The sequence below is a fragment of the Sus scrofa genome, chromosome 10 (genome assembly GCF_054392235.1).
Source record: "Sus scrofa isolate SSC_HxYL_T2T_F1_AM1 chromosome 10, Sscrofa_HxYL_maternal_Yorkshire_Landrace_v2.0, whole genome shotgun sequence".
Taxonomy (NCBI): Eukaryota; Metazoa; Chordata; class Mammalia; order Artiodactyla; family Suidae; genus Sus; species Sus scrofa.
Genome location: NC_139392.1, coordinates 79,157,891 through 79,177,155, shown reverse-complemented (window position 1 = coordinate 79,177,155; position 19,265 = coordinate 79,157,891). Strand labels below are relative to the sequence as shown.

Here is a 19,265-nt window from a genome sequence, read left to right as displayed (position 1 = left end):
CTGACTGCTGTGGCCACGTATGTCATTTAAAATTATGTAGTAACCACATTTTCAAAAGTAAAATGAAAAAGAGTAAATAAAAATTAATGATATATTTTTGTTAGCCCAGTGTATCTAAGTATTATAATTTTAACTTGTAATCAATATAAAAATTATTAATGAGCTATTTTTCATTTTTTTATACTAAGTTTTTAAAATCTGGTGGGTATTTTTATCACTTCTGGCACATCTCAATTCAGATACTAAATTTCATTGGAAATACTCAACTTGTGTTTAGAGTATATAAAGTTTACATTTGTGAAAGTAGATTCACAAGTTGTTCCAAACACACCTAAAATTTTTCCAATAACTGAGTCAAATATCAGTTTTTAATTTTTCATTGAATTTAAAAAATTCAGTTCACAGTCATATTTCACAAGTAGCTACCATATGAAACAGCACAGTTTTTAAAGTTTTGTTGTTCCTAAATCTACTTTTTACCATTTCTATAAAAAGTATTTATCATGTCTAACACATTTATAACATTCCTTGCCTAGGCAGGTGAGGACTGCTTTAAAATTTGTGACTTAACTCAGAGAGAAACAATTGTAACTTCCTTGGTCTAGGAATACTTTGAAGAGAATCACTTTTGAGGGGCATTTGGTGGCAGCATTCTTCTCGAGGTGCCTCTTTATGCATGCATGTAGGTATCTGTTTATCCATGACTGCCTGTAAGCACACTATTGGAAAAGCAGAGCTCTGTTTTATCCATGCTAACTTGGCAAATTGTGGAAGAAATTAGTATAATATAAATGATGAGTCTTTAATACAAGCATGTGAAGATAGAGACATAATTAACAAAGTATGAAACAGGTCTTCTTCTTCTTTTTTTTTTTTTTTTTTTGCTTTTTAGGGCCATACTCGTGTCATATGGAAGTTCCCAGGCTAGGGGTCGAATCTGAGCTACAGACACTGGCTTACACCACAGCCACAGCAACTCGGGATCCGAGCCACATCTGCAACCTACTCCACAGTTCGTAGCAACGCCTGAATCTTAACCCACTGAGCAAAGCCAGAGATGGAACCCGCATCCTCATGGATCCTAGTTGGGTTCATTAACTGCTGAGCCACAAAGGGAACCCCAGGATGAAACAAGTCTTGAACGTTAGGTTTTATCTGGAGAAAACACCTTAGGAGGCTTAATTATTTTGAGTGTCTTGGAACATTTTAAATTATACTTTCTTAGATTTTTTTATCCACTTATTATGTTTTACAATGTCTGCCAAATTTTGATATACTTTTATATGTATATAAAGTCTTTCCACAGTATGTGAAGCATCTCACAATGCATTAATCAACATATATTGTTTCTGTACTATATATTTTACAAAATGTTAAATTTATAAATACAAACGTATAGTACTAGAGATGCCCAAAACCCACAAAAAATGATTAATTTCCTAGGTTTGTATGATGGAATATTTGTAAACTATTAAATAGTTCATTAATGTGAATTATACTTCCAGAAGTTTTTGTTTGTATGGGTGGTCAGATCTAATTAAAACATAGATTGAGAATAATCTGTAAGGCAGTCAGAAGGCTGCAGTTGATTAGTAATGATAAGCTGTGTTATCTAACTTATGAATAAAACCTATTAGCTACGACCATGAAGGCAACATCAGTCACTTGACACAATCAAAACAAAGTCTCCTTAATAAAATACTGTCACTGGATCCAAGTTGCCAGCTTTTTAAAATGCCCCTTCTCTTGCCATTGCATTGATTGATTCCTGTAACCGATATGCTGCTCCTCCAGCACAGTCTTGCAAGCTGGTGCTCTCTTCCCTGGTCATCTCCAGCCTCATGCGCAAAAGCATTGCTGCAGCATAATCGGAGATTTCACTCACAGATTTATTTCGGATAAATACCTTATATTGAATCTTATGTGCCTATTGTGCTGAATCTTCTCACAAAGATCTAATAGAAAATTTTCTTTTTCAGGTATTATTCCCCTGGATATTCAGATACACTTCTGCAGAGAGTGGACAGCTATCAACCACTTATTAACTGAGCCAAGTTACATTTTTATACTCGAATTCACAGCAGAGTAGGAATGACAGTAGTTAAAGCTCTTTCTAAGTATTTGAATTAAATGCATTCTAGATGTATTCAATGTGAAATGTCTTTGGATAATATTTTCTAAATTTGCCACTTTGAAAATTAGTGGCTTAAATCGATGAGGAATAATTCATGGTCTTTTGCACAGGATTTGCTCTAAAGGTAAAATTTAAAATACATTAAAGAGTCTTAAGGCATTTGTTATATTAAAGACTGAACACACACATACACACACCCTCCAATAAGATATGGATAAAAATGGTATTCAGAAACTCTTAGTTATTTTGCCATCTCTTTATGGGCACAGGCAAGGAAAACTGGCCTTGCAAATAAGGGAAGAAGTTGGAAGAGGACACTGATGACAAAGAATAGGGCATTTGAAAGACATATGATGCTGGTTACACAAATGCTTTGACTAACCTGCCAGGTTTTCTTAGAATTCAGGAAGCCCTCCTCTTCATCCTAAGTTTTCTAAACTCTTTTCTTATTCTGCCTAAACTGTGCCTTACTTTTTTCCTGGGGCTGGAGACGGTAGAAGTCAATAAAAAGCCTTATACTACTGCAGACACACTTTCCATTTTCCTTGAAAGGTTTCTTCTTAGTCTAGTCCCACTCATGAATCAATAAAGAAGCAAGCTAGAAGAATGGGTCCTCCGTGTTCCCATGTCCTAGCTTCACTCTCCCAGGTTTCAAAAGTCAGATTTTCATGGATTTAAGGACTAACTGGAAAAGAATACCATCATGCTCAGACTTTGCATGCACTTCCGCTGAAAGGAGGGTAAAAGGGAGTTGCGATCAAATTTTAAGCAAAAACAGCATTAGAGTTGTCCTTTTCATTTTTCCTCTACAGTGTTTGTGACCTTGGGGAACATGTGATTAGACTTTGGAGTCTTGCTTAGTTGGCTGGTGTATCTTTTTTTAGTCTAAAGGGACATTCCCTACAGCGATGTCCCCTGGAGGCCTGGCCAGGAAGTAAATGATAACCAGAGAGCCCCTTGGACACAGTGTTTCCAATCTGGTCTGCCTTCAGATTTCTTTCTTGGACTCTTCCTCCCGCCCCCAAAAGAAACCTATTCATTTCTTTTCGGTATTTTCTGGATTCATCTCTGTCATAATTTTCTAGCAGTACATAGCTTTGTTGCAGCTTTTTAAACTTGATCATACCAGAGATTGTCCCATTTCCTTTTACCTTGTATCACTTTAGGATTGCCTGCAGTTTGACTTTTTAATACTTCCTTGGGCCTACTCTGTTTCCTCACAGTAATTCCTTTGATCCACTGTGTAAGAAAATCTAACTCTTATCCTCAATTTTGTAGCTTCCTTTTCTGTCCTCCTTGCCTACCCAACTTCTCTTACGATCCTTCTAACAAATTGAGAAAATAAAGATATTTTCCATCTTTCTTCATTAATAACGACAGAAATTAGTCTATCTGGGATAAGACCTGCTCAAATGTTATGGGAATGGTGAGTTTCCTTTTACGTATTTTCTATTTTATGTTGCATTTGAAATTTTTCACTTCTTACATCATTTCATACTTGTCAAATAGTTTTGAACTAAGAAAAAAATATGTAATATAATTTGAATGTGCATTCTAATTTGATCATATGCAGTTTGGAAGATATATGCTATGAAATGTTTGTTGACATAAAACACTTAAAGCAGGAGTTCCCGTCGTGGCTCAGTGGTTGGCGAGTCTGACTAGGAACCATGAGGTTGCGAGTTCAGTCCCTGGCCTTGCTCAGTGTGTTGAGGATCCGGCGTTGCCGTGAGCTGTGGTGTAGGTTGCAGACGCGGCTTGGATCCTGTGTTGCTGTGGCTCTGGCGTAGGCCTGCAGCTACAGCTCCTATTCGTCCCCTGGCCTGGGGGCCTCCATGTCTCGGGAGCAGCCCAAGAAATGGCAAAAAAAAAAAAAAAAAAAAAAAAAACCCACTTAAAGCAAAATGACGCTTTAATTTTTGAAAAGCCTATTATGAGACTTTAAAAATATTTTCTATTTGTGCTACAGGAAAAAAATAGTATCTCTCATTGGTGGTATTTTTCATATTTTTCACCCATAGTTTGAATTTTATCAGTTCCAATTCTTCCAGCTGACCAACTCCTGTCTTACTCCCCCCACCCCCGCAGTTTATTTAAAATTCAATTATTGGGATATCTCATTTCACTTATATGAACAACAATTTATTTTTAGGACCTCAGTTTAGGACTATAATAGTTAAATCTAACTATTGGTTGAAACTAATTATTATTCATTTAATTCCCCTGTTGTGGAAAGAGGTGTATATCAGTGACGCCTGAAAGGAGACGATGGCAGTTTGGGTTCTAGTCATGTCTGTTAAACAGTAAGGGTGATAATACTTACTGAGCTGATTCTTAAGATGTTTATGAAGATAACCTGTGATGATACAGGTAACAATTTTGTAAAGTGTTCCATTCTGTGTAAACCAATACATGATTTATGTGCAATATGACAGTCAATGACAGATTACACATTTTGGCCAGCAATTGGGCACACCAGGCCCCACACCCAGATAAGTGGAATTTATGCAAGAGGATTTGTGATAAAGAAAAGCTAAATTTCCTGCCTTCACAGAGTTTTCTAATACAAACACGTTTATCCAAACACAGGGAGTAAAATAGGCACAGAACACTGAACACCAAACAGGCGTGTTTCATTCCATATGTAAAACCAAATGACAACCTCATATTTACAGGAGGTTGACCTGTTTTTCTAACCTTTCCTTTCAAAATACCCCTTTAAAGACAGGATTAAAGGTATGCTTGTTTCTAAACTTGATCTGAGGTCCTGCTCAACATAAACCCTGACCTTAAATTCCTGGGTGAGGCCATCTCCAATCCAAGATGTCAAGTTTGGAAACTAACCTTGAAAGAATGAAGGATTTGTCTGTTGTGTTTTCGCATCTCCATCTCTCTCCTTAAATTCAGAAACCCTGACCTTAAATTCCTGTGTAAGGCCATCTCCAATCTAAGATGTCAAATTTAGAAACTGACCTTGAGAGCATGAAAGATTTATCTGTTGTGTTTTCAAATCGCCTAACTTTAAGTTAGGTGCTAGCAAATGTAGAGGCTTGTGTATATTTTGCCACCAAATTCACTGCGTAGAAAATGCTAATTTGTAGCTCTGCTTTTTCAAAGATCAAAAGGGTCAAATAATAGTCTTCACTGTAATTACTGAATTTAGCCATTGGTTAAGGCACTTTGGGCTTTTTTTAAGTTTAAATTGGCTTTTATTTTTATTATTTTTTATTGTATAGTGGATTTACAATATTATATTAGTTTCAAGTATAAAACAGTGATTTGCTATTTCTATAGATTATACTCCATTTAAAGCTATTACAAAATATTGGCTATAATCCTGTGCTATACAATATATCCCTATAACTTATTAAGTTTATACATGGTAGTTTGTACCTCTTAATCTCCTACCCCTATCTTGCCCCTCCCCCCTTACCTCTTCCCACTGGTAACCAGTCATTTGTTTTCTATATCTGTGAGTCTATTTTGTTATATTCACTCCTTTGTTTTATTTTTTAGAGTCACATATAAGTGATGTCATATAGTATTTATGTCTTTTTCCATCTGACTCATTTCACTTAGCATAATGCCCTCCAAGCCCATCCGTATAGTTGCATCAACTATTAGTTTCCTTTACCTTGTTTTGCAGTGACAGCTGTAAGGAGGAAAGGAGGAGAAGAGGAATTTGGACCATTGATTTGCAGCATGTCTCACTGACAATTAAATACAGTGGTTTGTTCTGTTTTCTGCCACTCGAGGGTTATTTAATTAAATTCATGACTTAGGATGCTAACCAGCCCCACATCTAAAATAATTGCTTCTCTGTTGGTGAGATGTAAAGCCGGGATTGATTTTCCCCTGGCCGATAGCTCTCCTTTCTGAGTCATGAATGTCATCTCCACTCTCCTCCCCACATAATTTGATCTCTGTATTTGATCCCTATTTAGTATACACTTCGCTAAACAGATGTCTGAGTAATTAAAATCCCACATGGGCACACTGATCAGTGAGTTACATCTATTTAACAGTCAGCGTAGAAACTTCTCACCCTCAGCTCTTCTCCCACCCTGGTGTCATCTGTCACTGGCCTTTAGCAGGCTCTAAATATTAGAGTTCAAATTGACTATGTTTGTTTTCCTGCATTCATAGAAAATCTCTTCATTTTCTGATTGCATTTTCCTCATAAGTCCCTGATCTCTTTCTCCTTCAACTCACCTGGATTTTCTGTATAGTTTTCTATGAGCATTCAAATTCTCATTGAATGAATCATCCTATATTTCATTCATGCTAGCACCAGCGGTTTAAAAAAAAAAAAAAAAGAATCAGAACAATGTTGTCAGAACCATGGATTAAGAGTGCCTTTTATTTTTTTCCCCTGAGGCATAGCCAAATATTTCAGTCTGAACAATCCCATTTTTTTTTTTTAAACTATTTGAGGTCAAATACTGGAAACCTGTTTGGTGGCTGCAGGTCACTGAAGGATTTTGATGGTCAAGAATTATAGAAGGAAGAATGTGGGTTTGGAGCAGGAAAAGAAAGTTAGGAATGACTTATTACATGAATAAGTAATATTACCTATTACTTTTGAGATATTTAGATAGAAATTTATGAAAATGTTTATACTTAGACAATGTTCTTACAATAAATCTTGTGATATTAATATAACATTACATAAAACTTGAAGTTAATGCTATAGTTTACAATAGGTAAAAGTTTCCTCTGCAATTGATGATGCATATCAATTTTAAGAACTTTTTTTTTTCTTTTTTTTGTCTTTTCAGAGCCACACCCACGGCACACAGAGGTTCCCAGGCTAGGGGTCCAGTCGGCCTATGCCAGAGCCACAGCAGTGCCGTATCTGAGCCGCATCTGTGACCTACACCACAGCTCACGGCAACACCGGATCCTTAACCCACTGAGAGAGGCCAGGGATCAAACCCACAACCTCATGGTTCCTAGTCGGATCCATTTCTACATGTTGGGAACTCCGATTTTAAGAACATTTTGAAATGAGTATGGAATATATGCATCTTTTCTGGTACCTTTTTTTTTTTTTTTTTTTTGGTCTTTTTTGCTATTTCTTGGGCCGCTCCTGCGGCATATGGAGGTTCCCAGGCTAGGGGTTGAATCGGAGCTGTAGCTGCCAGCCTACACCAGAGCCGCAACCTACACCACAGCTTACAGCGACGCCAGATCTTTAACCCACTGAGCAAGGCCAGGGACCGAACCCGCAACCTCATGGTTCCTAGTCAGATTCGTTAACCACTGCGCCACGACGGGAACTCCTCTGATACCTATCATTTAAGACTTGAACAAAATTACGTAAATGAGTGGGCCACAGTCATAGAGCAAAAAGATTCTTTGTTTTCCTACTTTATTTAAATAGAGTTCCAGTGCATTAAACCTGGATCATTTTATAGATGTACATTTATCAGGACATGTATATATCTTGTAGAGTTCCTTTGCATTCACAACATTGGTAAATAAAAAGATGATCGGGAGTTCCTGTCGTGGCTCAGCAGTTATTGAACCCGACTAGCATCCATGAGGATGCAGGTTTGATACCTGGCCTTGCTCAGTGGGTTAAGGATCCGGCGTTACCGGTGAGCTGTGGGTAGGTCGCAGATGCCGCTTGGATCCTGAGTTCCTGTGGCTGTGGCGTAGGCTGGTGGCTACAAGCTCCGATTAGACCCCTGGCCTGGGAACCTCCATATGCCGTGGGTGTGGCCCTAAAAAAAAAAAGCCAAAAGACCAAAGAAAAAAAAAAAAAAGATGATCAAAAAGCAAGCAATAATTTCAGAGGTTAACTAATACTATTTTAGTTCTAGGAGAGCAAATTCTAAATGTATTTGTATAAACTTCATTACCGTGATTCTATTTTTAAACTACGTGAAAATCCTGCTGTGTGATGGAGCTTCATTTTGGTCATTTAGACATAACTTCTAGCCTTGTTATCTAAATTAACAAAGACCAGGTAAATAAACAGAGACGTAAATTAACAACAGGATTCTTAGACAAATAGTGACATGGAATAGGAGCTGGTATTTCAGGAAAGTGGAGTTCAACATGATGAGAATGCTGTGGGTGTGATTTCTTTCACTGTTTATCATCCAGCCTCATTACAGATCTGGCGGCTTGAGAGCTAGAACAACTTTCATTGTCCCTGTGCTCAGGATAACCTCCTCTTGCCTGTTCACCAGGTCCCTTCCCTTCCATGGTGCTTGTGTTTAGTCTGCTTAAACTCCAGGGCACTTCTTTCTCTTATCCAAGCTTCGTAAGGCTTGTTTTCCCTCATTTCTTATCACATGTCCATCCATGCTCTGTTGTCAGCTTCTTTCAGATCATTGGGGGGAAAGAAAAAGATAAATTCTGAAAAGGTATTTCTGGCTTTCCACTGCCTGAGTGTCAATCAGGGGAAATGTTTCCTGATCTCCTTACAAAGTTGTGAAGGTCAAATGAGCTCCTGTTGTTGAAAGGGCTTTATACATGGTTACATGTGGCCAAGGGCATGAGCTCCAGCCCCGACTGCCTGGCTCAGATAGTTTCTACCACACTCTAGCTGTGGGACCTTCCGCAAGCTGCTTAACTTTTCTCTGCCTCAGTTTCCTAATGTGGAAAGTGGAGATCACGAAAGTACCGAAGTCTTGAAGTTGTTTGATGATGGTTACATGAGACAATTCATGCATATTATAAAGTGGGTACATGCTTCAAACAGTCCCTGTTTTAACCCCCCCAGCAGGTGTTAGCACAAGTGCAGTCATCTGTGAACTTCCTCAGGGCCTCCTTTCTCCAGTGGGGCCTCTGGGACCTGTCCTCATTCAGGCACTGCAGAGAGCTAGGCTACATACCTTGGGCGTGGTCTGCGACAGCTAAAAATGGAGCAGGATGTAAGAATAAGAATCCTGGCTGAGCACACACATTTGAGGATTGGCAGGTAATTTTAACAACGGCTTCTCTTTCTCTCTATCATGTGCACTCAGCATGGCTTCCTCTCTAATGGTTTGTTTGTGTCAATATTTCAGTTTTCAGTACTTAACAGTCACAAAGATACATCCTTCCTAATCTGGAAAATGGGCCTTGTAACCTGGATTTGCAATGAGATAAATCAAATGACTTTCTTCCAAAGGAGACAAGGAAGAATATCCTAGGGGTGCTTTTGAAAAATAAACTGGGGTGTGGCGGGAAGCATTTGCAATCCAAATAATTTGTACACATGAAATAAGGTGGAAGCAAATAAAACAAAACATACAAAAAGCAAAAACCTTGCATTCTAAAAGTGGGATAAATGAATTCTTCCAAATGAACTCTCTGATGGTTCCCTCTGAACTCATAATACATAACCCACGAGACAATAATGCTGTTTTTGCCCCAAAGGTGTTGGGATTATCTTCTTTGAAAAGGCTTTTAAGGACCTTGGTGCAAATACAAACTCTGTCATTTGATCTTTATGACAAATATCTTTCTACTTCTCAACATATTATTTAATATTGTTTGTAGTTTTTGACATACAGGGGTTCTAAATACTTCTGCAGATACATCTGTATATCTTCCATTTTTTAGTTAGTATTCTTCCCCACTCAAAATCCCCTAAACACTCACTTGTATTTTCTTTTAGTTCTTTAACACTTTCATGTTCACATTTGTCCTTTTCATCCATCTGGGATGTATTTCAGTAAACAGTATGAAGTGACCATCTGATCAACGAAATTATTGGCCAGTTGTGAGTAATCTGTGTCCTCCTCATTGGTGATGCTTCATTTGTTGGAATATTAAATGTTCTTTTGGGGCTTTTTATGAAAATCTATTTGTCAAGTTTTTCTTAGTAGTTCAAACCCACATTTGTTGTAATGCAGCTCTTTAATGTGTATTAACATCTAGTCCAGTGACTCTTTTCAAAAGTATTCTGGCTCCTCTCCTGATTTTTGTTCCAAGTGGAAATTAATATTTTTCAACTTAAAGAAATCTCCTTGGAATCTTTATTAAAATCACAAAGGAATAGCTACATTTACCTAAAAGCATATCAGATTTCTCAATCTATTTAAATGTTTTTGCTTTTGTATTTTTTCTTTTTCTAATCAATCCCTTCCAGTTGTTGCCAGTGTTATATCTGTGAATAGGATCTTTTAAAAAGTACATATTTCCCAACAGGTTATTACTGGAAAAGTTATTGATTTTTAATATTTTATATTAGCTTTTGAGTAGGTCTCGAGTTTTTGAGGCAAAAGTATCATCTGCAAATAAAGGCAACTTTTCTTCTGCTTTCAGTTTTTTACCTATTATTTTTGTTTCTTGTAACAATTATTTCAGTATAATTTTAAAGGCCAGTGTTGATAGCAGGCATCTTTATACCTGATTTTAATGAGAATGGCTCTCCTGTCATATCATTGAGAATGGAAATTTAAAAATACACACAACAGTAGAGTGAATAGTAAGATGAACTCTCATGTGTCCATCACTTAGCCTCAACAATTATCAACTTTTTTTTGCAAACATTTTTAGAGGGATTATAAATTAATCCAGACTTTTTAGATGTTAATTTGGGAATATCTGTCCGGAAATGGATCCAGCAATTCCACTGCTAGGCATTAGTCCTAGTACACCAGTACCAACATGCAAAGATACTCAAGGATGTTCAATGTAACTGTATATAACTGCAGAAAATGAGAAAATGTTCCCCAGTAGGTGAGTGAAAAATTATGCCACATTCATTTATATATAAACTATTATGCTCACATAATTCACATGTATATTCATATAGTAAGTTGTTATGAAAAATTTTGGTAGATATATGTGCTAATATGGGAAGATATCCAAGGTCGTGTGTACAATGAAAAAAGCAAGTGCAGGACAATATGTATAGCATTGATTCTATTTATTTCTTTTTTTTTCTTTTTCGGCCACCCTGTGCCAGAGATCAGATCCGAGCTGCCGTTGCAATTTAGGCTGTAGTGGCAATGCAGGATCCTTAAGCCACTGTGCCAGGCTGGGGCTCAAACTTGCATCCCAGTGTCAGAGCAGAAACTCTTCTATTTGTTTTTTTCAAAAAGGACGGTTACATGCTTTTATGTGCATGGGAAATTTCTAGAAGGATATGTAAGAAACTGTTAATGGAGGTTATGTCTGGAGGGAGAATAAGGAGTGATGGTGGGAGGTTGAGGAACTGCTATACACTTTATCTTCTGTACAGTTTGGCTGTCCTACTATTAGCATATTTCTATAGAACCTTATTAAAAGATATGGTGTTGGCTATTGCTTTGATATTTACTAAGAGGTTTTTTAAAGTCTTTAGCTGTTGTTTTAATCAGGAGTAGGTGTTAGATTTTTATCATCTATTGAGATAAAGTTTTTTCCTTATATGGCCTAAATGTATGATTTTTTAATTTCAATTATTTTCCTATTATTGAAATATCTACCATTTCTTGGATAAAATCTACTCAAACATGTTAAAAATTACTTATTTCATTGAATGTAATTTGCTGGTTTGGGGGGGAATTCTGGCATTTGAGTTCTTTATGTAGGTTTGTATCTTTTGACTATTCCTTTTGTTCCACTTTTGATAGGTTTTATAATAATTACATTTGCTTCATAAAATGAATTAAATTTTAATATACTCATGCATTCGAAAGGAAATTTTATGTCCTGCAAAATGTGCAAGAATTTGCTATAAAATCTCAAGGGAGCTTTTTAAAAATTTTTTCTCTGATTTTGATCTACTTAGTTTTTCTAACTTATTCTTGATTAATTTTGGGTGATTTATGTTTTTCCAGGAAAAAAAATTGCATATAGCTTACTATATGTAGAATTCTATATGTAGAATTCTCATATAATTTAAAAAGCCCCAAACTTCTCCATATCTATTATCTCCTTTTTCCATTATAATTTTATTTATGTTTTCTCTTTTTTAAATTAAATAGGTTTGCCAGGTATTTCTCTATTTTCTTCCTATTTTTGCCAAAGAATTACTTTTGGAATTGATCAATAATTGTGTTTTTTGTTTTCTGATTCTTTGTTTCAATCTTTCCTTAATTCTCAGAGCTTAATTTTTTAAAGAAGTTTTACTCAGTTCACTCATTTTTTTATTCTTTCATGTTCAGTTTTCCCCTGTTAAACAGTATTCCTAAGTTTGGTCTGGTTTCAAAAAACTGTAGGTTATTTCTAAAACTTAAATCCACTCTCAAGAAAGATTTGGTATCACTGATGATGTCATTAAAAAGAATGTGACTCAGTCTCTTTTAGAACTCTAAAGAATTCTAAAAATGTTTGTGTAATGGCAATACAGTTACAGCAAGCTTATGACCTATTCTGAAAGGGCCGAGACCTATTTGTACATCTAAAACCTATACATTTGCTAGAACATTATCTGCCACCATATTTTTGGTAAGAATGAAGTGCTAGGATTTAAAAAGAAGCTCTCACATTTGCTTAATATCCTCTGATACTGTATGTCTATAACCCAAGATATTTTAAATGTTTTTTCTTTTTGTGAAAATGCATTTAAATATGTTATGTATATACAACCTGGCTTCATGTTGGCTTGTGACTGAAATTAACTCCAGATAAAACATTTTTCAAGTGCAAAGATTAAAAATTGTTCACATGATAGGATGACAAGGTTTTCTCTGCAAGAATCAATTCATTATTATGATGTAGATGAAGGTAGAACACGTTTTTTAGAAATTTTTTTTTTGATCGCCCCAGGGCATATGGAGTTCCCTGGCCGGGGATCAGATCTGAGCTGCAGTCATGACCTACGCCGCAGCTGTGGCAAGGCCAGACCCTTAACTTATTGTGTCAGGCTGGGATCGAACCTGTGTTCCATCATTCCAGAGACACTGCTGATCCTGTTGCACCACAGTGGGAACTAAAAATAGTTTTAAAATGCCCTGATACACCAGATCATAAACAATAAAAATGTCTCTCATTTCAAAAAATACCAATAGAAATAGAAAGAAAGGTAGATTTGCAGGTGTGACCTTTGCCAACATATGTAGCAGATCATCAGATCCACATGTTTGCGGCTTATGTAACAGTGTTTAAGTGGCCAGGAAAGGGAGGATTTTGTGGTCAAGAAAGTGGAAATGTCCTATTTAACATATGACCCTGGCCAGTCTCATCTCAAATTACTGTTGATCAAGTTACAGATGGCTGGCCAGCCAGGTGGGAGGGAAGAGAAAGGTCTGACAATCTGCGGTAAACAGGAGGCCACAAAGCCAGTGGCTGTTATTATTAAAAATTCAAACTTACTCAAGTCTTCAATATTAAAAGTAATGCAAAAAAATTGTTTTGCAAGCCTTCTGGACCAGGGCTGTTGCTTTAAATGGCTTTAACAAACCCTTCCCTAAAAATAAGACTTTAGAAAAGGCGGAACATGGCTGTATGAATGAACCGAAAACATATAACTAGACTCCCACACAGAGCTTTATGATCATGATTGAAAAGCACTTTCTTTGTTTTGCACTCACATGCATCTCAAGTTTTTTAAGCTTCTACATGTTTTAAAACATACACGTGCCTGTGCTCTAGGAATTTACTCTTGAGAGGAAATAGCACTAGAAACCAATAAATGGAAAAACAAAATTTTAATCTTCTATAACTCATTCAGAGGCATGTATATATAAATTTATGTATTTAGACTTGGTCTCAACTGGTTGTGTTTTAAAGTAGCAGTTCAGGGCTAACAGGACAGTATGCCAGAGCCAAAAGTAATCTTAATTTTGTTATTGTGACTGTGAAATTTTCAGTAAAGCACAGACTGAAGGCCCAAATGCTGCTCAAGGATTACCTAGAAAGGAGAGCCTGAGGCCAAGTTAAAGTGCTAAGATTTTATTAGGAGGTGCAATCCCAGGGCATCAAGGGTGAGGGGAAAGGCAAAGGAAAGCAAATGGAAAGCGGTGCTTCACTGAGCTGAAAACAACTTCACAAGAAAGTAAAGCTGACCACTGCCCAGTCCCCTAGGACAGCTTCCAGGCAAGCTTCGGGGAACCATCACCACCAGCTGCCTGTGGACAGAAGGGTTTAAAAGCTTGCTATTTCTTGCTCTCTTCTTCGCTTGCTCACTTTGGCGCATGCTGGCCACATTGGGCTCCAATGCCCCACTCTTCTGGGTGTGCCTCCTGATCTTCCAGGCAATTGTTAGGGAGACAAGAACAAGGTTTTCTACCTGACTCTGGGACTGGTGCGAGGAGCCATCAGAGGCTGGGTGTGGGGTAGGCATGCCTAAATCTGATCCTCACCTGCGGGAGGCTGTGGACAGAAGCAGCCCTGGACGTGGAGGTTAGGCCTCTGCCTTGAGCTACATACAGGCTAAGACCACGCGGAGATGGGACTGACCGAACCAGGGAGGTGCATAAGCCAGGTCTGGTCCAGGGCACCCTTCTAGGCCCTGATCTATTCCTAGTGCGGCTGTTCTCTGATTCTTATGGGAGGCGGAGCCACTCAATTCAGAGATGGCATACAATTTAGCTCTCAGATTTTTTAAGTGTATTTCCCACCAACCTGTCTGTTCTATGTTCCTCTATCACCCTTACCCACTACCTTAACTCTCTCTTCCACAATATTTTTTGAGGTGTAATTCACATATAATAAAATTCACCCATTGAAGACTACAGAGCGTTGAATTTTGGTAGCTGAGTATGTCCTGTAACAACCATTCCTATTCAAGGCATGGAATTGTTCTTTCGCCCCCAAATCCTCCCTCCTGCTCCTTGGCCTTCCATCTTCTCGCTTTTTTCACCCTCTCCGGCAACTGCTTTCATCACTTTTGCTTCTTCCAGATTTTCAGATGAACACAGACTAAGGTCTTTTGTGTTTGCCTACCTCCGCCCCCAGCATTTTTTCAGATCCATCTATGTTGCTGCATGTATGAACACTGGGTTCTTTTTCACTCCTCGCTCTATTTTGGAGAACTTACTCCGTGTGCATTTTACCTGCATTCGCTCACTTGGAGTCCTCACAACCACCCAGTTTCACGACACCGGACCTGATGCTCGGAGCGCCTGAAGGGGAGCTTGGGGAGGGGGGGACTCCGGGCCGACTTGGGTCAGTCAGGCCGCCGCGCACGCCGTAGTCCGGAGCCCGCCCCGCGGCACCTGCTGTCCAGCTAGGGGTACACGTGGGGCCTGGCCGTGTACGACAAACCGCCCGGAACCGAGGCCCCGCCGGGACGCCTGCGAGGCCGGAGCCGTCGCCCCCCGCACCGCATCCTGGCCGCTCCTACCGCCGCGGGCCTCCAGGGCCGCCTCCCCGCGCGGGGCAGCCCCAGGGCTCCCGCCAGGAGCGGAGGCGGGGCCGCGGGCGGGGGGCGGGGGAGCTCGTTTCCGCGGACGCGTCACGGCGCCCGGGCGTCTCACCGCGCGCCGCCCGCCGTTTCCCTCCGCGCGCGGACGGCGCTACTTCCCGCAGGCCCCCCCCCCCCCCCGCCACTGAGGAGCGGAGTCGTGCGTGAGGGGAGCGCGGGCCCTTCGTTCTCCAGCCGCCGCCCGACGTGGCCGCCGCGTCCTTGCCGCTGCATCGGAACCAGCGAGAGGAGTGGTTCCGAGTCTCTTTCTCCCCCTCCGCAGCCGCCTCGCCACAGCAACCCGCGGAGACTGACTTGAAGGACGCGATGGAGACAAAGATGCCGGGGCTCTGCCCTGCGGCGAGGAGCGGCCTGCCCGCAGCTATTGTCTGTCTGCCTGACGGGAGCGGCGGCTCTATTTTTCTTCTTCCGAACGTGGTGCTTCGGCAGCAGCAGCAGAGAGACTGACAAGGAGGCTTTGTCTCCGGAAAAAGAGCTGTTGCGAAACGGCGCCTCCTGAATGGCCGCCGGGCCGCCCTCCGCGGGCTCCGCCGGCGACGTTTTCCATGTCAATTAAAGCCGGAAAGCCTGCTCCTTCCCTCCCGACGTTTTCTTTCCGTTTGGAGTCTTGGTGTCTGAGTCGTAGAGGGCCGCCCTCCGCTTGAACTGACTCCATCTCCTTTACTGTGGTAGCGATTGTGAAAATTGTTGAGGACCGAGTTCTCTTTGGGCCCTTTTAGAACGTCTCTTCTTTTCCTCTCTCAGAGGGAAGTGGACTGAGAAGCTGGCGGTGGGCGATGCTTACGCAGACTCACAGCCCCGAAATGCCTTTCGCTGAGTCCCACCTGACGCGGGCTGAGGAGAGGGCTGTTGGGGGTTCAAGTTATTTGGGGATCCCGTTATTTTGTGATTTTAATGAATATCCCGTGAAACTGCCTGATCAGAGAAAGTGGAAGGCGATTGAGTCTCAGAAAGGGGCTTCCAGTCCGCTAAGCGGGCGTCTATTGTCTGGTTACACAACAGCCCACAGTGACAGAAAAGAGCAAAGGAGGAGATTTTTTGTGGGCACTGAAGTCAGGCTTGGGCTTGGCGCTTGTGACCGCCGATCTGCCATGCTCCTCTTTTGTCTCTCTTCCTAGTGTTTCTTACCACCTGATAATGTTGCATATTTTACGTATTTGTTTTTTAGTTTCTCTCTCCCACATAACCTCTGAGAGCTGGGAGTCGTTTGGTCCCTGTGTTTCTCTAGAGCCTAGCACAGTGCCTGGCCAGGTACTGGGGGCTTCGTAAATATTTACCAACTCAGTGAGTACAAAACACACATGGAACATATTATTTAAAGGCATTCTGAGAAAAACACCAAACCGAAAACCGCGTGAAACAAGGAAACTTGACCTTTTCAAACCTGATTTTTGATTTGGCAACAGTGATTGTTAAGGAAGAGCTAAGAGATAGTGATATCGCTATTTGGTTTTCCAAAGAATAATCAAAGAAATGAGCTTTTTATGTCTAGGGTGCTTTCCGCCTTCATTCTAGGGATTGATTTCTCTGAGATGAGCCCACCAAAAAGTCTGAGGAAAATAGAAGTCCTTTTTAACTAGTCCTCTGTGACCCTCAGATACACGCTGAACTTGGTCTGGGAGTTTAGGTGGCCTGTCTGATGAGCATGACATGGGGCTTTGGGACTTACAAGATGGACATTAATGTGCTATACATAGATATTTTTCTGTGCTGGACTCTATCTGGGAAGTGTGTTTCATATGAATATTAGCCGGCTAAATCCTTCTGCTACCTGGCCCTTAGAGAAATGGTCCTCACATGATGCTTATTCATAAATCACGGGTTGGTTTTGAAGGAAATGAAAACGAGGTGCTTTGAGAGTGCAGAGGATTAGAACAGCCAACTCCTCTAAGGAATGACCCGACTCAACCTTCATTTGGGGGGAACTTTTCGTTAGAAAATAGCCACACCTAGGCTAGGAAAGTTTCTAATACCTATCGGAGTATACCTAACAGTTTGGAAGATTCTTCATAAGAAATGTTTAAGATCTCAGTATCATCCAGTATTAATCATCCAGTAATCATAGCATCCTTGTATACAAAACTGGAAGTATCCTGGAGGATCACTCAACAAGTATGTTTATTGAGCATTATCATGTGTCAGGCTTTGTTCTAGATGCTGTAAATATAGCAATGAAAAAAAAAAAAAAAAAGACAAAGACAAAAGTCCCTTCCCTGTTTTATATTGTTCCACCCACAGACAGACCCCTTTCATCTTTTCACTTTTTTCTTTCCTGGTTTTCACCTTTCATTTGCCATCTACTTCACCATTTTTTCAAAACATTTCTACTTTCTGCCCCCTCACTTCAGTCAAAATATGAACATATCAAATAAAAATATATCATGAAAAAAATTTTTTAAATCAAGTCTTTTTAAAAAATCTAACTTTTTACCAAAAATAATCAGTTTCTAAAATTTTTCTTTTATGACTATAATTTTTTAATGTTTCAAAATGATTTTCCTGGTTTCCTTCAGTTAGCTATTTTATAAGTGAAGATAACTACTGTTCAATCAGATTTCACCCTTCCATGAGAATGATCCATCACCCAGACTTTATCTGACCTTACCAGTCTTTCAGTAGCATACAATAAAACATTACATGGAGAATAGCAATATTAAACAAATTTTTAAAAAATAGAGATATTCCTTTTCCATATATTTTTTTTTCTTTTAAGGAGTAAACTAAATGTTGACATAGAGACACAGAATATGAATGTACAAGGTTCTAGGGCAGGACACAATACCAGAAGGAATTTTCAAGCCTATTTTTTTCTTAGCTGTACTCTTTTTCACCAGCTTTCTCTAATTTTTCTCCTTTGCATTCAGTCCAAAATCCTCACTGGCCCAAATGTTCTCTGGAGACTGTGGCTTAACTACAATACTCCCCTTTTCCTGTTTCACATTTATACTTGTTATATTTCATACTTGCTTAAACAGTCCCTATATTCCTGCTCATTCCCTTCAGCCTATACTGAGGAAGCAGAGAGCCTCTCTCTGTTCTCTTTCCCCATCTTCACCCCCCTCTTCAGGTGAAGGTGATCAGAGCTGGATTACCCACCATACTAGTAATTCTCAACCCCGGTTGGCAGAATCACCTGGGAGACTTAAAAAAAAAAAATGCTGTTTTCTTGGGCTGACCCCTTACCAGTGAAATAACAATCTGTGGAGTTTGAGTCCCACTGGTATGTTTATAAAGCATTCAAGTGGATTCTAATGAAAGCTAGTTTGAGAAACAGTGCAGTGGTGAGCTCGACTATTAGTCTAAGGCAGTGATTCTCAAACTTCAGTACCCCAGAATCACCTGAAAGGGCTTGTTAGAATACAGCTTGCTAGGTCCTACACCCTGAGTTTCTGATTCAGTAAATTAGGGGTGGAGCCTAAGAATTACCATTTCTAACAAGTTCCCAGGTGATGCTGCTGCCGCTGGTTTCAGGGGTTACACTTTAAGAACCACTGTCCTAGGACACCAAGAAAAACGGGGGCACCAAGAAAAAAAATGAGAGGAAAAAAATCAGATTGTATTTGATATTTCAAACAAAGCTTCTAGGTAACTATCATGGTGCAGATTGGAACCTTTTTGCACTTCTTTACCTTTGTTTTATGCTTAGTATGATTTTGATTTAGAATTGTATTTGGGGAAAGAGATGGGACTCCCATTAATTCTTTCATTGCTAGGGGTGGCTTCTGAAAGTCTTGAGCCCTACAGATACATATCCTACAAGCCAATGTTTCTTTTCATGTAAACCGCAGCTTTTACCCTTCTTTGAGAATGTTTCTTTCACCAGATATTCCCTGACCA

At 39.6% G+C, this 19,265-nt stretch overlaps 1 protein-coding gene and 1 long non-coding RNA gene across 3 annotated transcripts in view; both read left to right on the top strand.

Annotated features, from left to right (window-relative positions):
- The window catches only part of SPAG6 (sperm associated antigen 6), a 75,495-nt gene extending 73,202 nt beyond the window's left edge, over positions 1 to 2,293 (top strand). Inside the window, exon 11 of one of the 2 annotated variants that reach the window (NM_001159312.1) lies at positions 1,980 to 2,293. In NM_001159312.1, coding sequence (NP_001152784.1) covers positions 1,980 to 2,049 — 70 coding nt within the window. In that variant the 3' untranslated portion in view covers positions 2,050 to 2,293. The remainder of the gene's footprint in view (positions 1 to 1,979) is intronic. The other variant, XM_084978699.1, reaches the window with a different exon arrangement.
- Positions 1 to 19,265, top strand: part of LOC146399544 (uncharacterized) — a 345,027-nt gene that overhangs the window by 139,524 nt on the left and 186,238 nt on the right. The gene's annotated exons all lie outside the window — the stretch shown is intronic.